Source organism: Hoplias malabaricus, chromosome 1, assembly GCF_029633855.1.
Source record: "Hoplias malabaricus isolate fHopMal1 chromosome 1, fHopMal1.hap1, whole genome shotgun sequence".
NCBI lineage: Eukaryota > Metazoa > Chordata > Actinopteri > Characiformes > Erythrinidae > Hoplias > Hoplias malabaricus.
The window spans coordinates 1,627,356-1,644,855 of NC_089800.1; the positions used below are offsets into that span (position 1 = coordinate 1,627,356).

Consider the following 17,500-nt stretch of genomic DNA (forward strand, 5'->3'; position numbering starts at 1 on the left):
GAGCTGCAGAGGAGGGGGGGAGAGAGAGACAGAGGACAGAGACAGAAACAGAGAGAGAAACAGAGAGAGAGAGAGAGAGAGAGAGAATGAAAGAGAGAAAAGAGAGAGAAAGAAAGAGAGAGAGAGAGAGAATGAAAGAGAGAAGAGAGAGAGAGAAAGAGAGAAAAGAGAGAGAGAAAGAAAGAGAGAAAAGAGAGAGAAAGAAAGAGAGACAGAGAGAGAAAGAGACAGAGAGTGAAAAAGACAGAGAGAGAGAGAGGGACAGAGAGAGAGAGAATGAAAGAGACAGACAGAGAGAGAGAGAGAGAGAGAGAGAGAGGGACAGAGACAGAGAGAGAGAGAAAGAAAGCGAGACAGAGAGAAAGGGACAGAGACAGATAGAGAGAGAGAGAGAATGAAAGAGACAGAGAATGAAAGAGACAGAGAGAGCGAGAAAGAGAGAGAGAAAGAGAGAAAAGAGAGAGAGAAAGAAAGAGACAGAGAGAAAGGGACAGAGACAGATAGAGAGAGAGAGAATGAAAGAGACAGAGAATGAAAGAGACAGAGAGAGCGAGAAAGAGAGAGAGAAAGAGAGAAAAGAAAGAGAGAAAGAGAGACCGAGAGAGAAAGAGACAGACAGACAGAGTGAAAGAGAGAGAGAGAGAGAATGAAAGAGACAGACAGAGAGAGAGAAAGAGAGAGAGAGAGAAAAGAGAGAGAGAAAGAGAGACCGAGAGAAAGAGAGAAAAGAGAGAGAGAAAGAGACAGAGTGAAAGAGACAGAGAAAGAGAGAAAAAAGAAAGAGAGAGAGAGAGAGTAAAAAAGAAAGAGAGGGATGACATTTTTTAAAAACGGGGCATGAGGTGGACTTTAGGAAATCTGCTTCATCGGTGACTGAGTGAAGTAGGTCAGAGACTCATTACTGTCAAACAATTACATTCAGCTGATTATTCACGACCCACCAGCATCCACCCCACACCATTAAAGGTGCAGTCTGTCATTTCATAGTGCAGTCAGTCATAAATAATGTTAATAAAACTGAATATCTCTTTTTTACCTTGTTTCCTAAACATAGCTAAAAAAAGTGTGTGGTAGATTATTTCTTTGTTGTAACAATCACACACTTCCTTACGTTTTGTGCTGTTTATAAGGTACAGCACGGAGGAGATAAAATCTGACCGCTTTGTCGTTCCTGAATGAAACAGACAGAAGCTCTGACACCCAGAACACTGCACGGTTTTTCTTTTAATAACTACTGTTTTAATTAGCCCTGACCTTGCTTAATTAATCAGTGGACAGTGAGCAGTAGGGGGCGCTGTACCTCTGTCAGTTCCCAGGTGATGCTGATGGTCCAGCAGAGTCCGTAACTGCGGATCAGCAGAGCCTTCATCCCCCAGCCCCAGAAATGACTGAAGGCAAAAATGTCAAAATGACTCAGGATTCGCTCCCAGGTGATCACATGACAGTTCACTGCGTACTCCTGAGAGTGAGAGTGAGAGAGAGAGAGAGAAAAGAGTGTGTGAGGTCACTATGAGACACGCGTGCATGCACACATGGATATTTCTGTAAATATATATGTGAAAATATATTAAACAAATTTTCTAGTTATCTTAGAAATTACAGCATAACATTTCCTTTCTTGCGGCACAGTAGAGCAGCAGGTAGTGTCTCTGTCACAGCTCCAGGGACCTGCAGCTTGTGGGTTCGAGTCCCGCTCCGGGTGACTGTCTGTGAGGAGTGTGGTGTGTTCTCCCTGTGTCTGTGTGGGTTTCCTCCGGGTGACTGTCTGTGAGGAGTGTGGTGTGTTCTCCCTGTGTCTGTGTGGGTTTCCTCCGGGTGACTGTCTGTGAGGAGTGTGGTGTGTTCTCCCTGTGTCTGTGTGGGTTTCCTCCGGGTGACTGTCTGTGAGGAGTGTGGTGTGTTCTCCCTGTGTCTGCGTGGGTTTCCTCCGGGTGACTGTCTGTGAGGAGTGTGGTGTGTTCTCTCTGTGTCTGTGTGGGTTTTCCTCCGGGTGACTGTCTGTGAGGAGTGTGGTGCGTTCTCCCTGTGTCTGCGTGGGTTTCCTCCGGGTGACTGTCTGTGAGGAGTGTGGTGTGTTCTCCCTGTGTCTGTGTGGGTTTCCTCCGGGTGACTGTCTGTGAGGAGTGTGGTGTGTTCTCCCTGTGTCTGTGTGGGTTTCCTCCGGGTGACTGTCTGTGAGGAGTGTGGTGTGTTCTCCCTGTGTCTGTGTGGGTTTCCTCCGGGTGACTGTCTGTGAGGAGTGTGGTGTGTTCTCTCTGTGTCTGCGTGGGTTTCCTCCGGGTGACTGTCTGTGAGGAGTGTGGTGCGTTCTCTCTGTGTCTGTGTGGGTTTCCTCCAGGTGACTGTCTGTGAGGAGTGTGGTGTGTTCTCCCTGTGTCTGTGTGGGTTTCCTCCAGGTGACTGTCTGTGAGGAGTGTGGTGTGTTCTCCCTGTGTCTGTGTGGGTTTCCTCCGGGTAACTGTCTGTGAGGAGTGTGGTGTGTTCTCTCTGTGTCTGCGTGGGTTTCCTCCGGGTGACTGTCTGTGAGGAGTGTGATGTGTTCTCCCTGTGTCTGTGTGGGTTTCCTCCGGGTGACTGTCTGTGAGGAGTGTGGTGTGTTCTCCCTGTGTCTGCGTGGGTTTCCTCCGGGTGACTGTCTGTGAGGAGTGTGGTGTGTTCTCCGTGTCTGCGTGGGTTTCCTCCGGGTGACTGTCTGTGAGGAGTGTGGTGTGTTCTCCGTGTCTGCGTGGGTTTCCTCCGGGTGACTGTCTGTGAGGAGTGTGGTGTGTTCTCCGTGTCTGCGTGGGTTTCCTACCACGCTCCAAAAAAAAAAACATGTTGGTAGGTGGATTGGAAACTCAAAAGTGTCCGTAAGTGTGAGTGTTTTATTCTTCTTATTATATGCATTTAATAACTAACTTTCTCTTATTTACTTTTTAACAAATTAGTTTTTGTGTGCAGTTTAATGCTTTGACAACGCAAATGTAACATTGTCACAACAATAAAGATCTTGAATTTGTAAAAGAGAGGTACACAAACACCCAGAGACAAACAGATAGCGAATGTACACATTGTTTTCTCGCTGTTTATTTGTGTATTTTTATTTGAGCATGTTTATGTGTCGTTTATGAATGTGTTTTTGCATGTTGTTGTTTGTTTGTTGTTACCATGACGTCAGCCTCTCTCTTGGCGTAGCGGAGGTTGGGGTCGAGCCAGTACATCAGCGCCTTCACCTGCTCCCAGTTCAGGAAGGTGATAAACACCAGGAACAGGAAATAGAGCACGCTCAGACCTGACAACCAATCAAAACGCTGCATTTCAGTCACTTAGGATTCACACCAGCGTCCAACAGAAAAACGTCACTAATCACTTACAGTAACTTTAAATGAACCTTAGGTAAGATCTGCTATTTTTGCTCCAGGGCTCCCCCTACAGCTAAAGAGTGTAGGGAGGAGACAGTTGTTTTCCTACCCTCCTCCACAAGTTTCACAGTGCAATTTCTAAGCCCAGAATGGCAACATCCGAGGCTCTATTCTCCGTATTACAGCTCAGTGGAGCATCACAGTGATTTTGAAGCTGTAATAATAAGGTAAAAATACTACATAGTGTTGCTTTAAGCACCAACTGAGACTGATGCTGTGGTTGCTGTAAAAGACTTTAAGGAGTTCAAGGAGCTACGGTAACGGGGACAGTTACAAACACTGGGAAGGAAAGTAGCCAGATAAATAGGCATCATTCCTCAGACATCAATTTAATGTCAAACACAAAGCACGTCTCTTTCTCTTTTAAAGAATCATTTCCCGGACAACAAAGGAATCACTCTGATATGTGGTGGTAATGTTCAAAGTAAATTCAGCAAACACCACTTACCAAACACTATTCTCCACAACGCCGGGTGTGGTCTGGTGAACGGACCTGATCAAGAAAAACAACAGTGAGTTTCAAATTGTCGAGTGAAAACTATGGCACTTTCCCACTGCAAGGTCCCTACTCTACTCTACTGTACTCTACTCTACTGTACTCTACTCTACTGTGCCCACCGGGTGAATCGGGTCCTGGTTCTGGAAGCGGGTTCTTGTTTAGTGGCTGTTCTCTCGTGGTTCAGAGCGAGTCGAGTAGGGACTAAACCGTGGCGTGTAAACCTTGCAGAGCGCTGATCGTCCAGAGAGAGTCGACACTCTACGCCACGCAACGCAGACGACCAGCACCAACTCTCCATCTGTAAAATCTCCAGCTGCAGCAGAGATCACGTTTGTTTTTATTCAACTCACGACGGCAGCTCGTAAAATGACGCCGTGGTCTTTTGAAGAGGTTCAAACGCTCCTTGGATCGGTGGCCGACGAAAGAATACTGCAACAAGGAAGGAACAAACGTTTTCAAAGGCAGCTGTTCCCTTTAGAGACAGGGGTTTGAGATGACACCAGATGGGGGGGGGGCGGGCTTTGGGAGTGGAAAACCATCCAGGGACCAGGGACTAAACAGAGAGTAGAGACCAGTAGAGACCCGTAGAGTAGGTAACATGAAGCAGGAAAGCATCACTAGTGACATCTTCAGAGAACTCCCCTGTGCACTATTAGTACTTGTTTGTTTACTTGCTGTATTTAGGGGTGTTCCTCATCATTAGCTGTTAGTTGAGCCCCCAACACACACTGTGCCCCTTCTTCCTCCGAGACACGTGACGTCCACCTCCACCTCCTTCCACAGCTCAACACGGCGGCACAGAGCCCAGGTCTGTCACATCAGCCGAGAGACAGCGGGCTGGGTCACCGTGTCATGTGACGAGGGCAGGGAGGGGGCCAGTGGTCATGTGTGTGTGTGTGTGTGTGTGTGTGTGAACCCAGTGGTTTACAGAGATGTTGTAGAGCTTTATTCTCGTAAAGACGTGTAATCGAATTAGTTTTAATTTCCGCAGCAGGACGACGGAGGCTCTTACCATTGGGGAAGGCCAGCACACTGAGGACCAAGAAAAAGGAGATGACCACGATGATCCCCACCCGGAGATTACTGTCCTGGTTACTGTCATCTCTGCACACAACACAACAGGACACAACAGAGGCAAACAGAGGAAGATTAGGGTAACAGGGCCCTGCATGAAGCCTTCTGAGGGGACGTTACACTAGAGACTGGAACATTTCTGTGAAGGTCTGATGGCCTTCAGCCTCATAATCATTAATCCTGCATCACTAGACCAGGCCAAGCTCATCCCAGAAAAACAGGGTGGAGCTCCATCGCCCCAGGGCGTTATACCCCTTTAGCCCACGCCTGGAATCGAGCATCGTGACCTGAGGATCATGTGCAGCAGCTCCAAAGAGCCTCAATTCACTTCATACATTTCTGTAGAGATCACACACACAATGAAAAATCCCAGTGAAACAACAGCAGCGAGGTCAGAGATCCCACCCCCAGCTTAAAGAGGCTTTCTCTGGAAAGGACTGTGTGTGTGTGATGGGGTGTGTGTGTGTGTCCTGACCGGGTGAAGTTGAAGTACATGAGGCTCAGTAAGGTGCAGGTCAGGAGGGTGATGGTGTGCGGTTTGTAGAAGAAGTCGAGGGTGATGTCCTCCACTTGCTGCTCGTTGATCATGCGGAAATGCAGCCTGTAGTTCACGTCGTTCTTACTCAGAGTCCGGGCTGCCATTCTAGACACAAACATAAATAAACACAAACACAAACAAACCCCAACGGAGAAAACACGGGAATCCAAGCCCGGACACAGCCACAATAACACATTCAGAACCGTGCAGAGCAGGACCTGACCCTGGGCGTGTTCCCATCCTCTTCCTGATTACTACAGAGTGCGCTATGTAGGTCATAACAATCACGGCTTTGACTATTTTCTATTTCTGTATTTGCCTGATATGAGGTGTAATTTATTTATGCTATTCCTGCTTTATCAACTGTACGTTTTAAATGCGAAAAATACAGGCCAATAAAATGTATAGTGCACTCGATAGGGAACATGGAGCGATTTGAGATACTAAATACACACGCATGCGCAGAGTGGACAAAGAGGGAACCAACTAAGCCGCGTTCATTACAGAAGTGCGTTGCACAGTGTTCAACAGAATTACGGACCGCTAAGAATTTACCTCAGACTATTTTGTTTTTTTATTTTGTCATTTTATTTATGTGTAATTATTTAATATTTATATAATATATATACTTATAATTTATTTAATAATTATATATATATGCAGCCAGTGAATATAGCACTAAGGCAGTGTTCAATAGGAGTGGTCGATTAAAAGTGTTTCCCAGAATAAAGCTAAATTCACTAACAAAGTAATGTTGGAAAGTGTTTATCAGGAATTTAAACAATTTAAACATGTTCAGTGAGTGCTATGAGTGGCTGGTCACCAAAGCAGTAGAGTTTAGCCAGATGACTCCAGCCTAATTTTAGAGAATGTCAAATAAGAATGTGCTTTAGCTAGCGCTGGCTAACGTTGTCTGGGAAATCCTTTTTTTTTTGTGAAACGGGATTTTCAGCTATAAAAATCAGTGACTTAATAATAATGAATGTAAGATTACATGAAAGAACAACATGATGCTACATTTCTCACTTTATTTAAAGCTTTATTATATTTTAGAAACACACAAAATACATAAACATCAACTTAACATTTATTGCGCACACACAGACACAATAATGTTCACAGCCACCTTTATTACAGGACTCTGTCCTTCTTTAATTCTTTACTCTTTCTTTCTCAACTCTAATAGTTGTTTGTACTTTTGTATTTCCTCTCTCTCTCTCTCTCTCTCTCTCTTCTGTAGCCCACTATCTTAGGTGTTTATTTCTGTGTTCTTATCTGGACATCAGTTCTCTGTGGTCGAAAATAAAGACGTCACAAAAAAGGAAATGAATTCACACCTTTAACACTCTCTCTCTCTCTCTCTCTCTCTCTCTCTCTCTCTCTCTCTCTCTCTCTCAAAGGAAGTCTCCAGAGTTAAAGGTAAAATTTGTTAAAGAAGTGTACAGAAAAAACAAGAAATAAAGTAATAATTATGTGTTAGTAATTGGAGATACTGATTCAGTAACACACATTTATAACCAAAGATAAAATATATGAAATATGTACAGCTTGTAATTATGTTTGTAACACCTTCTCACGATGCCTGCAAACATGAACTAAAAACAACAGCATGTATTGGTATGAGTCAAACCCTGCATCTGTTTTAACTATTTTCTATTTGTGCTTTATATCGTTTAAAAATAAGTTTGAAGGTTTTGAACATTTTTAAATTAATGGAGCAAAAACAAAAAAACAAAATTACACCTTTTATTTTAAGTAATGTTCTGAGACGATGTGAGGGATGATGAGGGTCTGGACACATGGTGAACATCCTGCTGATGAGCCAAAGGTGAGACTACACTGAGCACTGAGTTTATTTGAGATTCTCTGCAGTTTCCACGGTGATGCTCTCGGCCAATCACTGGTCCTGCTTCAGTGTGATCATGGGCTGAAACACAGAGAGCACACTTTCAACACTGCACAGTGTCACACTTCTTAACTGTTAACCTTCATTCATTATCTGTAACCCTTATCCAGTTCAGGGAGGCGGTGGGTCTGGAGCCTACCCGGAATCACTGGGCGCAAGGCAGGAACACACACTCACACATTCACTCACACACTCACACCTATGGACACTTTTGAGTCTCCAATCCACCTACCAACATGTGTTTTTGGAGTGTGGGAGGAAACCGGAGCACCTGGAGGAAACCCACGCAGACACAGGGAGAACACACCACACTCCTCACAGACAGTCACCCGGAGGAAACCCACGCAGACACAGGGAGAACACACCACACTCCTCACAGACAGTCACCTGGAGGAAACCCACACAGACACAGGGAGAACACACCACACTCCGCACAGACAGTCACCAGGAGGAAACCCACGCAGACACAGGAAGAACACACCACACTCCTCACAGACAGTCACCCGGAGGAAACCCACGCAGACACAGGGAGAACACACCACACTCCTCACAGACAGTCACCCGGAGGAAACCCACGCAGACACAGGGAGAACACACCACACTCCTCACAGACAGTCACCAGGAGGAAACCCACGCAGACACAGGGAGAACACACCACACTCCTCACAGACAGTCACCCGGAGGAAACCCACACAGACACAGGGAGAACACACCACACTCCTCACAGACAGTCACGCGGAGGAAACCCACGCAGACACAGGGAGAACACACCACACTCCTCACAGACAGTCACCCGGAGGAAACCCACGCAGACACAGGGAGAACACACCACACTCCTTACAGACAGTCACCCGGAGGAAACCCACGCAGACACAGGGAGAACACACCACACTCCTCACAGACAGTCACCAGGAGGAAACCCACGCAGACACAGGGAGAACACACCACACTCCTCACAGACAGTCACCCGGAGGAAACCCACACAGACACAGGGAGAACACACCACACTCCTCACAGACAGTCACGCGGAGGAAACCCACGCAGACACAGGGAGAACACACCACACTCCTCACAGACAGTCACCCGGAGCGGGACTCGAACCCACAACCTCCAGGACCCTGGAGCTGTGACAGAGACACAACCTGCTGCTCCACCATGACACCCTTAACTGTTAACATCAGAGTGAAAGTTTGTAATATGCAAATAGCCATCTGACCAATCACAAACCCCATTGGATGGAGTGAATGTGTGTCTGGTTGTGTGAAACTGACCACAGGGATGTGTGAGTGACTATGTGTCTGGGTGAGTGTTTGAGTGACTGGTTAAGTGTGTGAGTGACTGGTTCAGAGTGTGAGTGACAGGGTGAGTGTGTGAGTGACTGGTTGAGTGTGTGAGTGACAGGGTGAATGTGTGAGTGTCTGGTTGAATGTGTGAGTTACAAGGTGAATGTGTGAGTGACAGGGTGAGTGTGTGAGTGACTGGTTGAGTGTGTGAGTGACAGAGTGAGAGTGTGAGTGACAGGGTGAGTGTGTGAGTGACAGGGTGAGTATGTTGTACGTTACCAAGGTGTTGAAGTGCGCTCTGCAGACAGCTTTACTTTCCCAAAAGATCATCACCGCTGCAAGGAAAAACTCCAGCAGGTTCAGCACGATGAGCACAGCCTTCAGCCCCACGTACATCTTCTCCTGCAGGGGGCAGCAGACCAGGGACTAATAACTACACCCTTCACTTCCTCATTCTAACAGACCGAGTGGAAACCACAGGCCATTCCCCACAAGTGTCAACGACACACTTCCACAAAGCTGCACACTACACTTCCACTATCCTGCAGCACCCCGTCCTCAGACACATATGTTCACACAGCATTAATGCACACTCTTCACCCTTCACACTCCACCCTTCACTCTTCACCCTTCACTCTTCACACTCCACCCTTCACACTCCACACTTCACTCTTCACCCTTCACTCTTCACACTCCACACTTCACTCTTCACCCTTCACACTCCACCCTTCACACTCCACACTCCACACTTCACCCTTCACCCTTCACACTCCACACTTCACCCTTCACACTCCACACTCCACACTTCACCCTTCACTCTTCACACTCCACCCGTCACACTCCACACTTCACCCTTCACTCTTCACACTCCACCCTTCACTCTTCACACTTCACTCTTCACCCTTCACACTCCACCCTTCACACTCCACACTTCACCCTTCACTCTTCACCCTTCACTCTTCACACTCCACACTTCACCCTTCACACTCCACCCATCACTCTTCACACTCCACCCTTCACACCCCAACCTTCACACTTCACACTCTTCACCCTTCACTCTTCCTCCTTCACACTCCACCCTTCACACCCCACCCTTCACACTTCACACTCTTCACCCTTCACTCTTCCCCCTTCACACTCCACCCTTCACACCCCACCCTTCACTCTTCACACTCTTCACCCTTCACTCTTCACCCTTCACACTCCACCCTTCACACCCCACCCTTCACACTCTCCACCCTTCATACCCCACACTTCACTCTTCATGCCCCACCCTTCACACTCCACTCTTCATGCCCCACACTTCACTCTTCACACTCCACCCTTCACTCTTCACACTCCACTCTTCATGCCCCACACTTCACTCTTCATGCCCCACCCTTCACACTCCACTCTTCATGCCCCACACTTCACACTTCCCGCTCCACTCTTCACCCTTCACGCCCCACCCTTCACACTCCACTCTTCACCGTTCATGCGCCACACTTCACTCTTCACACCCCACCCTTCACACCCCACTCTTCACAATCCGCTCTTCACATTCCACTCTTCACTCTTCACACCCCACTCTTCACAATCCACTCTTCACACTCCATTCTTCACTCTTCACACCCCACACTTCACACCCCACACTTCACTCTTCACACCCCACACTTCACGCCCCACACTTCACTCTTCACAGCCCACTCTTCACAATCCACTCTTCACACCCCACACTTCACGTCCCACACTTCACTCTTCACACCCCACTCTTCACAATCCACTCTTCACTCTTCACACTCCATTCTTCACTCTTCACACCCCACCCTTCACTTTTCACAATCCACTCTTCACACTCCACTCTTCATGCCCCACACTTCACTCTTCACACCCCACACTTCACTCTTCACACTCCACTCTTCACGCCCCACACTTCACTCTTCACAGCCCACTCTTCACACCCCACACTTCACTCTTCACAGCCCACCCTTCACAATCCACTCTTCACACCCCACACTTCACACCCCACCCTTCACTATTCACAATCCACTTTTCACACTTCACTCTTCATGCCCCACACTTCACTCTTCACACCCCACCCTTCACTCTTCACACTCCACCATTCACCCTTCACACTCCACTCTTCACACCCCACCTTTCACTCTTCACCCTCCACACTTCACCCCCATCCTTCACCTTTCACTCTTCACTATTCACTCCCCACTCTTCACTCCCCACTCTTAACCCTCCACCCATCTCACTCAATCCACGCATCTCACTCCCGTATTCTGTTCTGTTCACTATTCCAAATACAAGGAGATGTATAAAGCCTAATTTACACTGGGGACACTTAGGGGACAACTCAGTCTCACTCTTATTTGTGATAGTCACATAAATGGTAAATGGCATTTCATGACAGAGTCTAATTTTTGTCGTTTAGGAAATGAAAACTAATGCCTGTTTCAGTGCTTCCTCATATCAGCGTTTCCTCATTCTATACGTTATAAATGACTAATAACTAACTACTAAAATGTTCTCAGCACAATTTAGCAGAACTAACATTCGATTCGCTAAAGTTTAAAGTCCTGATCTCTGATTAATGTCTACTTTAGGAAAGTTAGAGCTTATTTAATTATAATACATTTTCTTTTAGACCTAAGGGGAAATGCCCAGTAGAAGCAGTAAAATTACTCTGCATCTCTTTTGAACTGGAATAAAGGTCTGTAAATCATATGCCTTTTTCTACGTTTGGAAGTGACTGGCATGGAGTTATGTGTACATTTCCCATTAGTGTCACATTGTTTAACATAGATATATGACTCAGGAGTCAGACCGGCTCGATTCTGATACTGTGAGGAGTGTTCAGTGCACGAACACAATCCCATAATGCTTTGCAGTTAGCTGCGTACACATGGTTTGATTTTTAAAGCTTGGTTATCAAAGTTAGAGCTAACTCCACAGGGACTGGTGGGGGGCGTACCTATACTGGAGGGTGTTGTCTAATGAATGTGTCTGTATCTACCAAAAAATATAACCGATGCCAATGTTATTATGACATTTATCAATTTACCTGTAAAGGTTTGAGAGATGATTACAGGGAGTGGTTTTACCTTAGTATTAGGCGAAGAATAAGGTGAACCTTCAGTCACTGGACACAGAATGATGGCGGCGATGGCCCAGAAGAGAGCCACCACGTTGAAGACAAAGGACATTTTCATCTGTTTACAAAAAGACATTTACAATATATTAGTCACCGTAAACACAGACCAGAACCAGACGTCTTCACGTCTCCAACACACACCCAGCAGTTTACTCTCTCTCCACCTGCCCCAGTGCCTTCACCGTCTACAGAGTCTCTATGGAGTGATGATAATGATGATGACGGAGGACAGTCAACGGCTTGACTCAAACAGTGTGTGTCCCTCTCCACCAGGACTGGGTTTAAACATCACCACTTTCTCCAAACTATGGTCCCCTGGGAGGGTGAATATGAGGTCAGTCTCCAGAACTCAGGTCTGCGGTGTGTTCCCTGTGTGCAGTAGTCAGTACCGACCCAACGTGGACCAAGGACGGATGGTTTGGCTTGGAACGTAAGAAAGGTTTGGATATGTACTAATCACTGTACACATGCTGCTTGATGTATCCCACTCCCCCCCTGACAGGCGCCACTCTAACAGATCATTATTCACTTCACCTGTGCGTGGTTTTAATCTTGTGGCTGATTTGGTTTATAGAAATACATACCACAGGCATAACTGGAGTGTGTCCAGCAGCGTACGTCAGGATACCACAGGCGACAAACTGAAAATGAAAAATCAAAATCAAATGAAAACTTTGCATTAATTGTAAAGGGATGTAAATTAAAAACATTTAAACTAAAGAGGTATAAACCCCTCTTTGGTGACACTAGGCCCATGTTTTGCCTTTGTTGTTTTACCAGAACGCTGGGAGCAATGTGCCTGGCGTGTTCGATGCCGAATTTGGTTATAAAAACAGCTCCAAGACACATGATGAAAACTCCAGTGGTCATCTGCGCTGCCTGCAATACACAACAAATACACACCCTGAAATAAACAGTGAAGACTCTGGTTCCTCTACAAACGTAAACACCAGAAGAGCCATTTGGATAAAGTGAGAATAACTGTGTTGTATACAGGTAGACGCCTGGTTCCATTCAGCAACACTGAAATAAGAAATAAGAGTCCTAGCTGCTATCCTGCAATCTACAGCTCACACCGGGATTAGGGATTTTTAAAAAATCTGTAGATTTAATATATTTAACTGCTAAATATAACACTTATCTCTTTAAAGTTTTAGCATTTTATCGCAGGCCAAAATGGAAATATAGACCACTAAAAAATACATTTTGTTTCACCTGTTTACTCAGTTCACGTCGAAGAAAAAAAGTGACGTACTGAATTTATACCAGAGGAGCACAACAGGCGCTAAAACCAGGTGTAAATAATTAGCCTGTAATTCTTTATAACATTTAACAAAGCTAAAATATTGTGCTAAAAAACTAACCTCAAAAACAGGCAAACACACACACACACACACACACACTTTTACTAAAATGAGCTGCCTGTGCAAAACATATCACTCTGAGAAGGCTAAAGTAGTTTAGCGCTGTTAGCGCTTTGTTAGCGTCGGTTTTGTGGGACAGAAAAAACAGAACCAGAAAAACCCTTAACCCAACCGTGTAAAAAACATACAACATTTCACACAGGAAAATGTGCAACTTTAAGAGTTTAACTACACGAAGTTAAAAAAAAAAAAGCTAAATCTAGATAATATCGCTAATAATTCTCCTAATAAGATTGTTGTAATAAATATTCTTCTATCAGTTTCTGGAGAACTGTACTTTCGCCTTACGTTTCACCTTCAGAAGAACAGTCTTAATTTCAGTGGCATGTCTTTTTACTTATTTCATGATTTATTTTCTTCACTATTTCTTGAGGTAAAATGATCTGATGAAGAAATAAAGCACTTTCCCTGAATAAAATAATTTAACAAACATGGAAAATAAACTAGTAACATGGGGAATATATTATAATCAATTTATTACAATCTCAGAAATAGTAATATATATATACCTAGGTTTATTATAACATTTACTAATCCCTGAATATACGATAACGGTTATAAATACAGTGATTTCACCAAAGTAAGAGCAGAGTAACAGGACTCACTCCCATGGCCTTCGGTCGTCCCCTCAGAAAAACCTTGTACATGTCCTTAAACACACAGGTGAAGTTTTCAGGTAAAAGCTGACCGTCTGCAGCATTCCTGATGCTCTGGATGGGGATGGTGATGACCATACAGTCATCGGATTTGAATGAGTACTTCATTGGTCTGGAATACAAACAACTACATGGGGAAATATGCGTTAAAATACCATTAGAAATGTATTAGTGTTAGTTGCAAAAAGGTTTTGGCTTAAACTGAGACATGCAGCTGATGTTGCCACTAATTCATCATCATCATCATCATTCCACACAAAAACAGTGGAAGGTTACTGTTGGTGCTGATGGAGAGAAAATACAAGTGTGGATCTGTGTTGGGAGACGTCGGGTTTCACTCACTACCACCACGATTTCACCCAGAACACACTCCGTCATGTTTAATTTATTTATATATATATTTTACAGTTTCCCTTAAACACATAAATATACAACTTAATTACAACTGAGTAAAACCAGATCAGCTTCATCAGTAATGCACTTGAGTAGGAGTCAGTGTATACGTCAAAATATGATTAAAGTAATGAAGGAACTGAATAAATGTGACTCGGTTTTCTCCCTGAGGCTGGAAACTAGAGACACACTGTATAAAATACATAACATTTCTGGAGTCGTTCACGTACCTGAGGCAGAGTGGAACATCAACATGAAGATCAGCTCAAAGATGAGTTCAGAAATTGTGGTGTGGACAACTTAGAGATAGAGAAACACACACACACACACACACACACACACACACACACACACACACAGAGAGAGAGAGAGAGAGAGAGAGAGAGAGAAGGACTGTGGCCACAGCAGTTTCAGAGTTTCATAAAGGAAGTGGCCCAATTCCTGTAGTCACAATTTTACCATTTTCTTTTTGCCCGTGCAACCCTTTTTAGGGGACTCTAAAGGCCCTGACGTCAGCCCTGGGCTGTGGAACAGTGGAACCGTGTTCTCTGGAGTGGTGGAACTACAGCCCATATGTTGGAGTGGTGTTTGTGGTTCAGGACTAATCTCCAGCACCTGATGTTTGTGTCCGAATGAGTTTCTTTTCACATCAGAAACAGGAACAAACACTTTAGGGGGCTTTAGCTGATATTTACAGCTTTAAATTTGAATGGAATTCCAAATTTCTAGCTATTCTAACCATTTTGTGTGTGTGTGTGTGTGTGTGTGTGTGTGTGTGTGTGTGTGTGTGTGTGTGTGTTTAAAACTTGATAAAATACAAGAAAAAGACACCTGAAGTCAAGAGCTAATTTAGTGATTCAGATGTTTTTGGTTTTTTTTTATTAGCTTTGGTTTTGTGGGATTGTTGCAAAATATAAGAAAAAGAACAACCTCCAAACCACCTGAAGAACCCCTACACACTCTCACAACAAACAACTACAGGCTGCGACTAGAACAGAGCACAATTTTGAATGGTTTTGAGCCGAGTTCCTGGGTTTTCTTTGTTAAATATAGGCTCATTTAATAGACATTTAACTACCTCACAGTCTAAAGCATCAGCTCACTGAGATTACAGTCTAATTAGTCTCCTGTATTAGACAAACAAGTGGGAGGAGCTTATATTCCAATTAACAACCACAGACTGGGTGGAGTTTCATAGTCTAAATAAAGCTTAATTAAAGGAAAGAAAAAGTCTATTGGGCTTCATAGATTTAGGGCTCATTTTACTAATCTTTAAAAGGCTTAACGTTCAAAGAAGTAGGCGGTGAATAACTAAAAAGGGGTGGAGTCTATAGTTGTCTCGGGTATATTTAAATATTCATATTTATTCAAATGAATGGGCGGATACATTGCAAAGGTTTGATTAAAAGCTAATTGAGAAGGTGGAGTTTTGTAGCCTCTGATGTTTTTATTAAAATGTCTGTTGTGGAAATATCCGGGAAAAGTGGGCGGAGCAGTTTAGACTCAAATACTAATATTTCGATCAGTTCTCAGGGTTCCCACATGTTCGTTAATTAAATGTGGGTGGAGCTATGTTTAATGAGGTGTTTTATGTGGGTGGAGTTTCAGTGTCTGAATTTTTTGAAGCTTTGTTGAATACATTGTGTGCAAAAATATAGACGTTTCATTGGTTCCCAGACAGAGTTCTAGCTTTGATGTTAAGGGGTGGGCGGAGTGTAAAATTCTCCCCGTCTCGAGTAGAGACTTGTTCCACTGCAGCTAATTGAAGCCTGAACTCCTCACTGACTTTAAACCCTTCAGAAAACTCCACTTTTCTCTCTTCTGTTTTTTTTTTACGAAGATCTCTGAGTTCCGCCCTGAAGTTTCTGAGCCGTGGTCAGCGCAGATGCGAGTTTCCTTCCAGACGCCACACAGGAAACTGAGCGTGGTGAGTACGCCTTTCAGATCTCAAATACGTTTCCGAATTTTTATTAAATATCTGTAATTATGACTAAGAAATTTTTTAATTTTTAAATTTTAAGATTTGCACATGTTTAGAAAACTGTGATCAAACAACTAATAAAACTCTATAGAAGTTAGTAGGCATTTAAACATCATTTAAACATCATTTAAACATCATTTAAACTTGTATATTTTCAAAATCATGACTTCAAACAGAGAAGTTAAATTAACATCATTTACATTCAACAAGAGACTTATTAAAGTCTGTGTAAACGTTTGTGAAAATAATGACAAATACCCTGTAAACATTCATCGTGGTTGTGTGCTTTTATTAAAAAAAACTATAAACATCACCCTTTGAATTTCTACAAATAAAGCGACAAACCATTAATTATCATTGGGCTTCAGTTTAGCTGTAATTTTTTGATCTGTTTGGTATTTACCACTAACTCTAAATTAATTTATAACTGTAAATAAGTTAATTCAGTGCGTTTGTTTATATTTATTATGTTCCATAAAGTTCAGTTGATGCAAAAACATTATTGACGTTTTGTTGTATTTATGTTTATTCTAATGTTTAAAGTTATTTACTGGCAATAAATATATTTTCAGTGACACTTCACTACTTTCAGTGAAACCGATTAAACACTTAATTTTGCTCAAAAGTGTTAGAATTGTGTAAAAATTATGAACTTTAAATGTATTAAAAAAAGGAATTATTTAAAGTAAAGGAATTTGACAGCTGTCATTTGCTGCAGATTTTTCACAAGACGACGGCAGCTTCCAAAAATATTCAGTCTGCAGCAGGTAACTTTTTACATTTTTCTGTTTGTTTTTCATATATTTAAATGTAAATTAAAAATGAATGAAATATACAATTTTTAAATCTTAAACTTTTAATTTACAGTAATTTATTTAAAGAGTTCCTTTAGTCTTTTTCGTCAAACTGCAGTAAATTAAAAAATTAACGGTGAAACAAAAAATCGGTGATGTTTTGTTTTGAAGTTGCTTTTGAATCACTTTAAATTTTTTTACTTTTCTATTTTTGTTTTTCACGTTTCACAGTTTTACAGCAGGCACCTTCAGTAAAAATGAGAATTTCGGCCAATTCTGGTGTTATTTTAAAAATTAATAATAATAATTCATGCATAGAATATAAACATTCAGCTGCTTCTGTTGAATTTGGAGTTGAATTGTGTTTATAAATAAACTACAGTTAAAAATGTGAAGCTCTGAATAAATTAAT

The 17,500-nt window shown here is 43.3% G+C and overlaps 3 protein-coding genes across 3 annotated transcripts in view; 1 reads left to right on the top strand and 2 right to left on the bottom strand.

Moving 5' to 3' along the window:
• The window catches only part of ptdss1a (phosphatidylserine synthase 1a), a 16,469-nt gene extending 10,700 nt beyond the window's left edge, over positions 1 to 5,769 (bottom strand). The window contains exons 1-6 of the mRNA XM_066642816.1: positions 5,450 to 5,769; positions 4,913 to 5,004; positions 3,850 to 3,894; positions 3,147 to 3,271; positions 1,301 to 1,459; positions 1 to 3 (exon numbers count right to left, since the gene is read on the bottom strand). The exon at positions 1 to 3 is cut by the window's left edge and continues 149 nt beyond it. Of these exons, the coding sequence (XP_066498913.1) occupies positions 1 to 3; positions 1,301 to 1,459; positions 3,147 to 3,271; positions 3,850 to 3,894; positions 4,913 to 5,004; positions 5,450 to 5,631 (606 nt within the window). The 5' untranslated portion in view covers positions 5,632 to 5,769. The remainder of the gene's footprint in view (positions 4 to 1,300; positions 1,460 to 3,146; positions 3,272 to 3,849; positions 3,895 to 4,912; positions 5,005 to 5,449) is intronic.
• A 785-nt stretch (positions 5,770 to 6,554) lies between these two features.
• Positions 6,555 to 14,633, bottom strand: LOC136710760 (membrane-spanning 4-domains subfamily A member 4D). The gene is made up of 7 exons (XM_066686565.1): positions 14,544 to 14,633; positions 13,870 to 14,047; positions 12,618 to 12,719; positions 12,425 to 12,481; positions 11,791 to 11,898; positions 8,981 to 9,103; positions 6,555 to 7,439 (listed from the first exon to the last, which is right to left on the bottom strand). Exons 2-7 carry the CDS (start codon positions 14,026 to 14,028, stop codon positions 7,410 to 7,412), a joined length of 579 nt encoding a protein of 192 aa, XP_066542662.1. The 5' UTR covers positions 14,029 to 14,047; positions 14,544 to 14,633; the 3' UTR covers positions 6,555 to 7,409.
• Positions 14,634 to 16,107: 1,474 nt separating this feature from the next.
• Positions 16,108 to 17,500, top strand: part of si:ch211-269k10.4 (uncharacterized protein LOC100150242 homolog) — a 3,932-nt gene continuing 2,539 nt past the window's right edge. Inside the window, exons 1-2 of the mRNA XM_066645903.1 lie at positions 16,108 to 16,240; positions 17,013 to 17,061. The gene's annotated coding sequence lies outside the window, so the exon portion shown is untranslated. The remainder of the gene's footprint in view (positions 16,241 to 17,012; positions 17,062 to 17,500) is intronic.

Excerpts from the sequence above, each read along its gene's own strand:
- LOC136710760 (XM_066686565.1), bottom strand. The coding sequence starts at position 14,028 with ATGAAGTACTCATTCAAATCCGATGACTGTATGGTCATCACCATCCCC. Across the intron at positions 11,899-12,424 it reads ACACTCCAGTTATGCCTGTG|ATGAAAATGTCCTTTGTCTT; the intron begins GTATGTATTTCT and ends TTTTGTAAACAG. Across the intron at positions 9,104-11,790 it reads ATTCTTCGCCTAATACTAAG|GAGAAGATGTACGTGGGGCT; the intron begins GTAAAACCACTC and ends TGCCCCCTGCAG.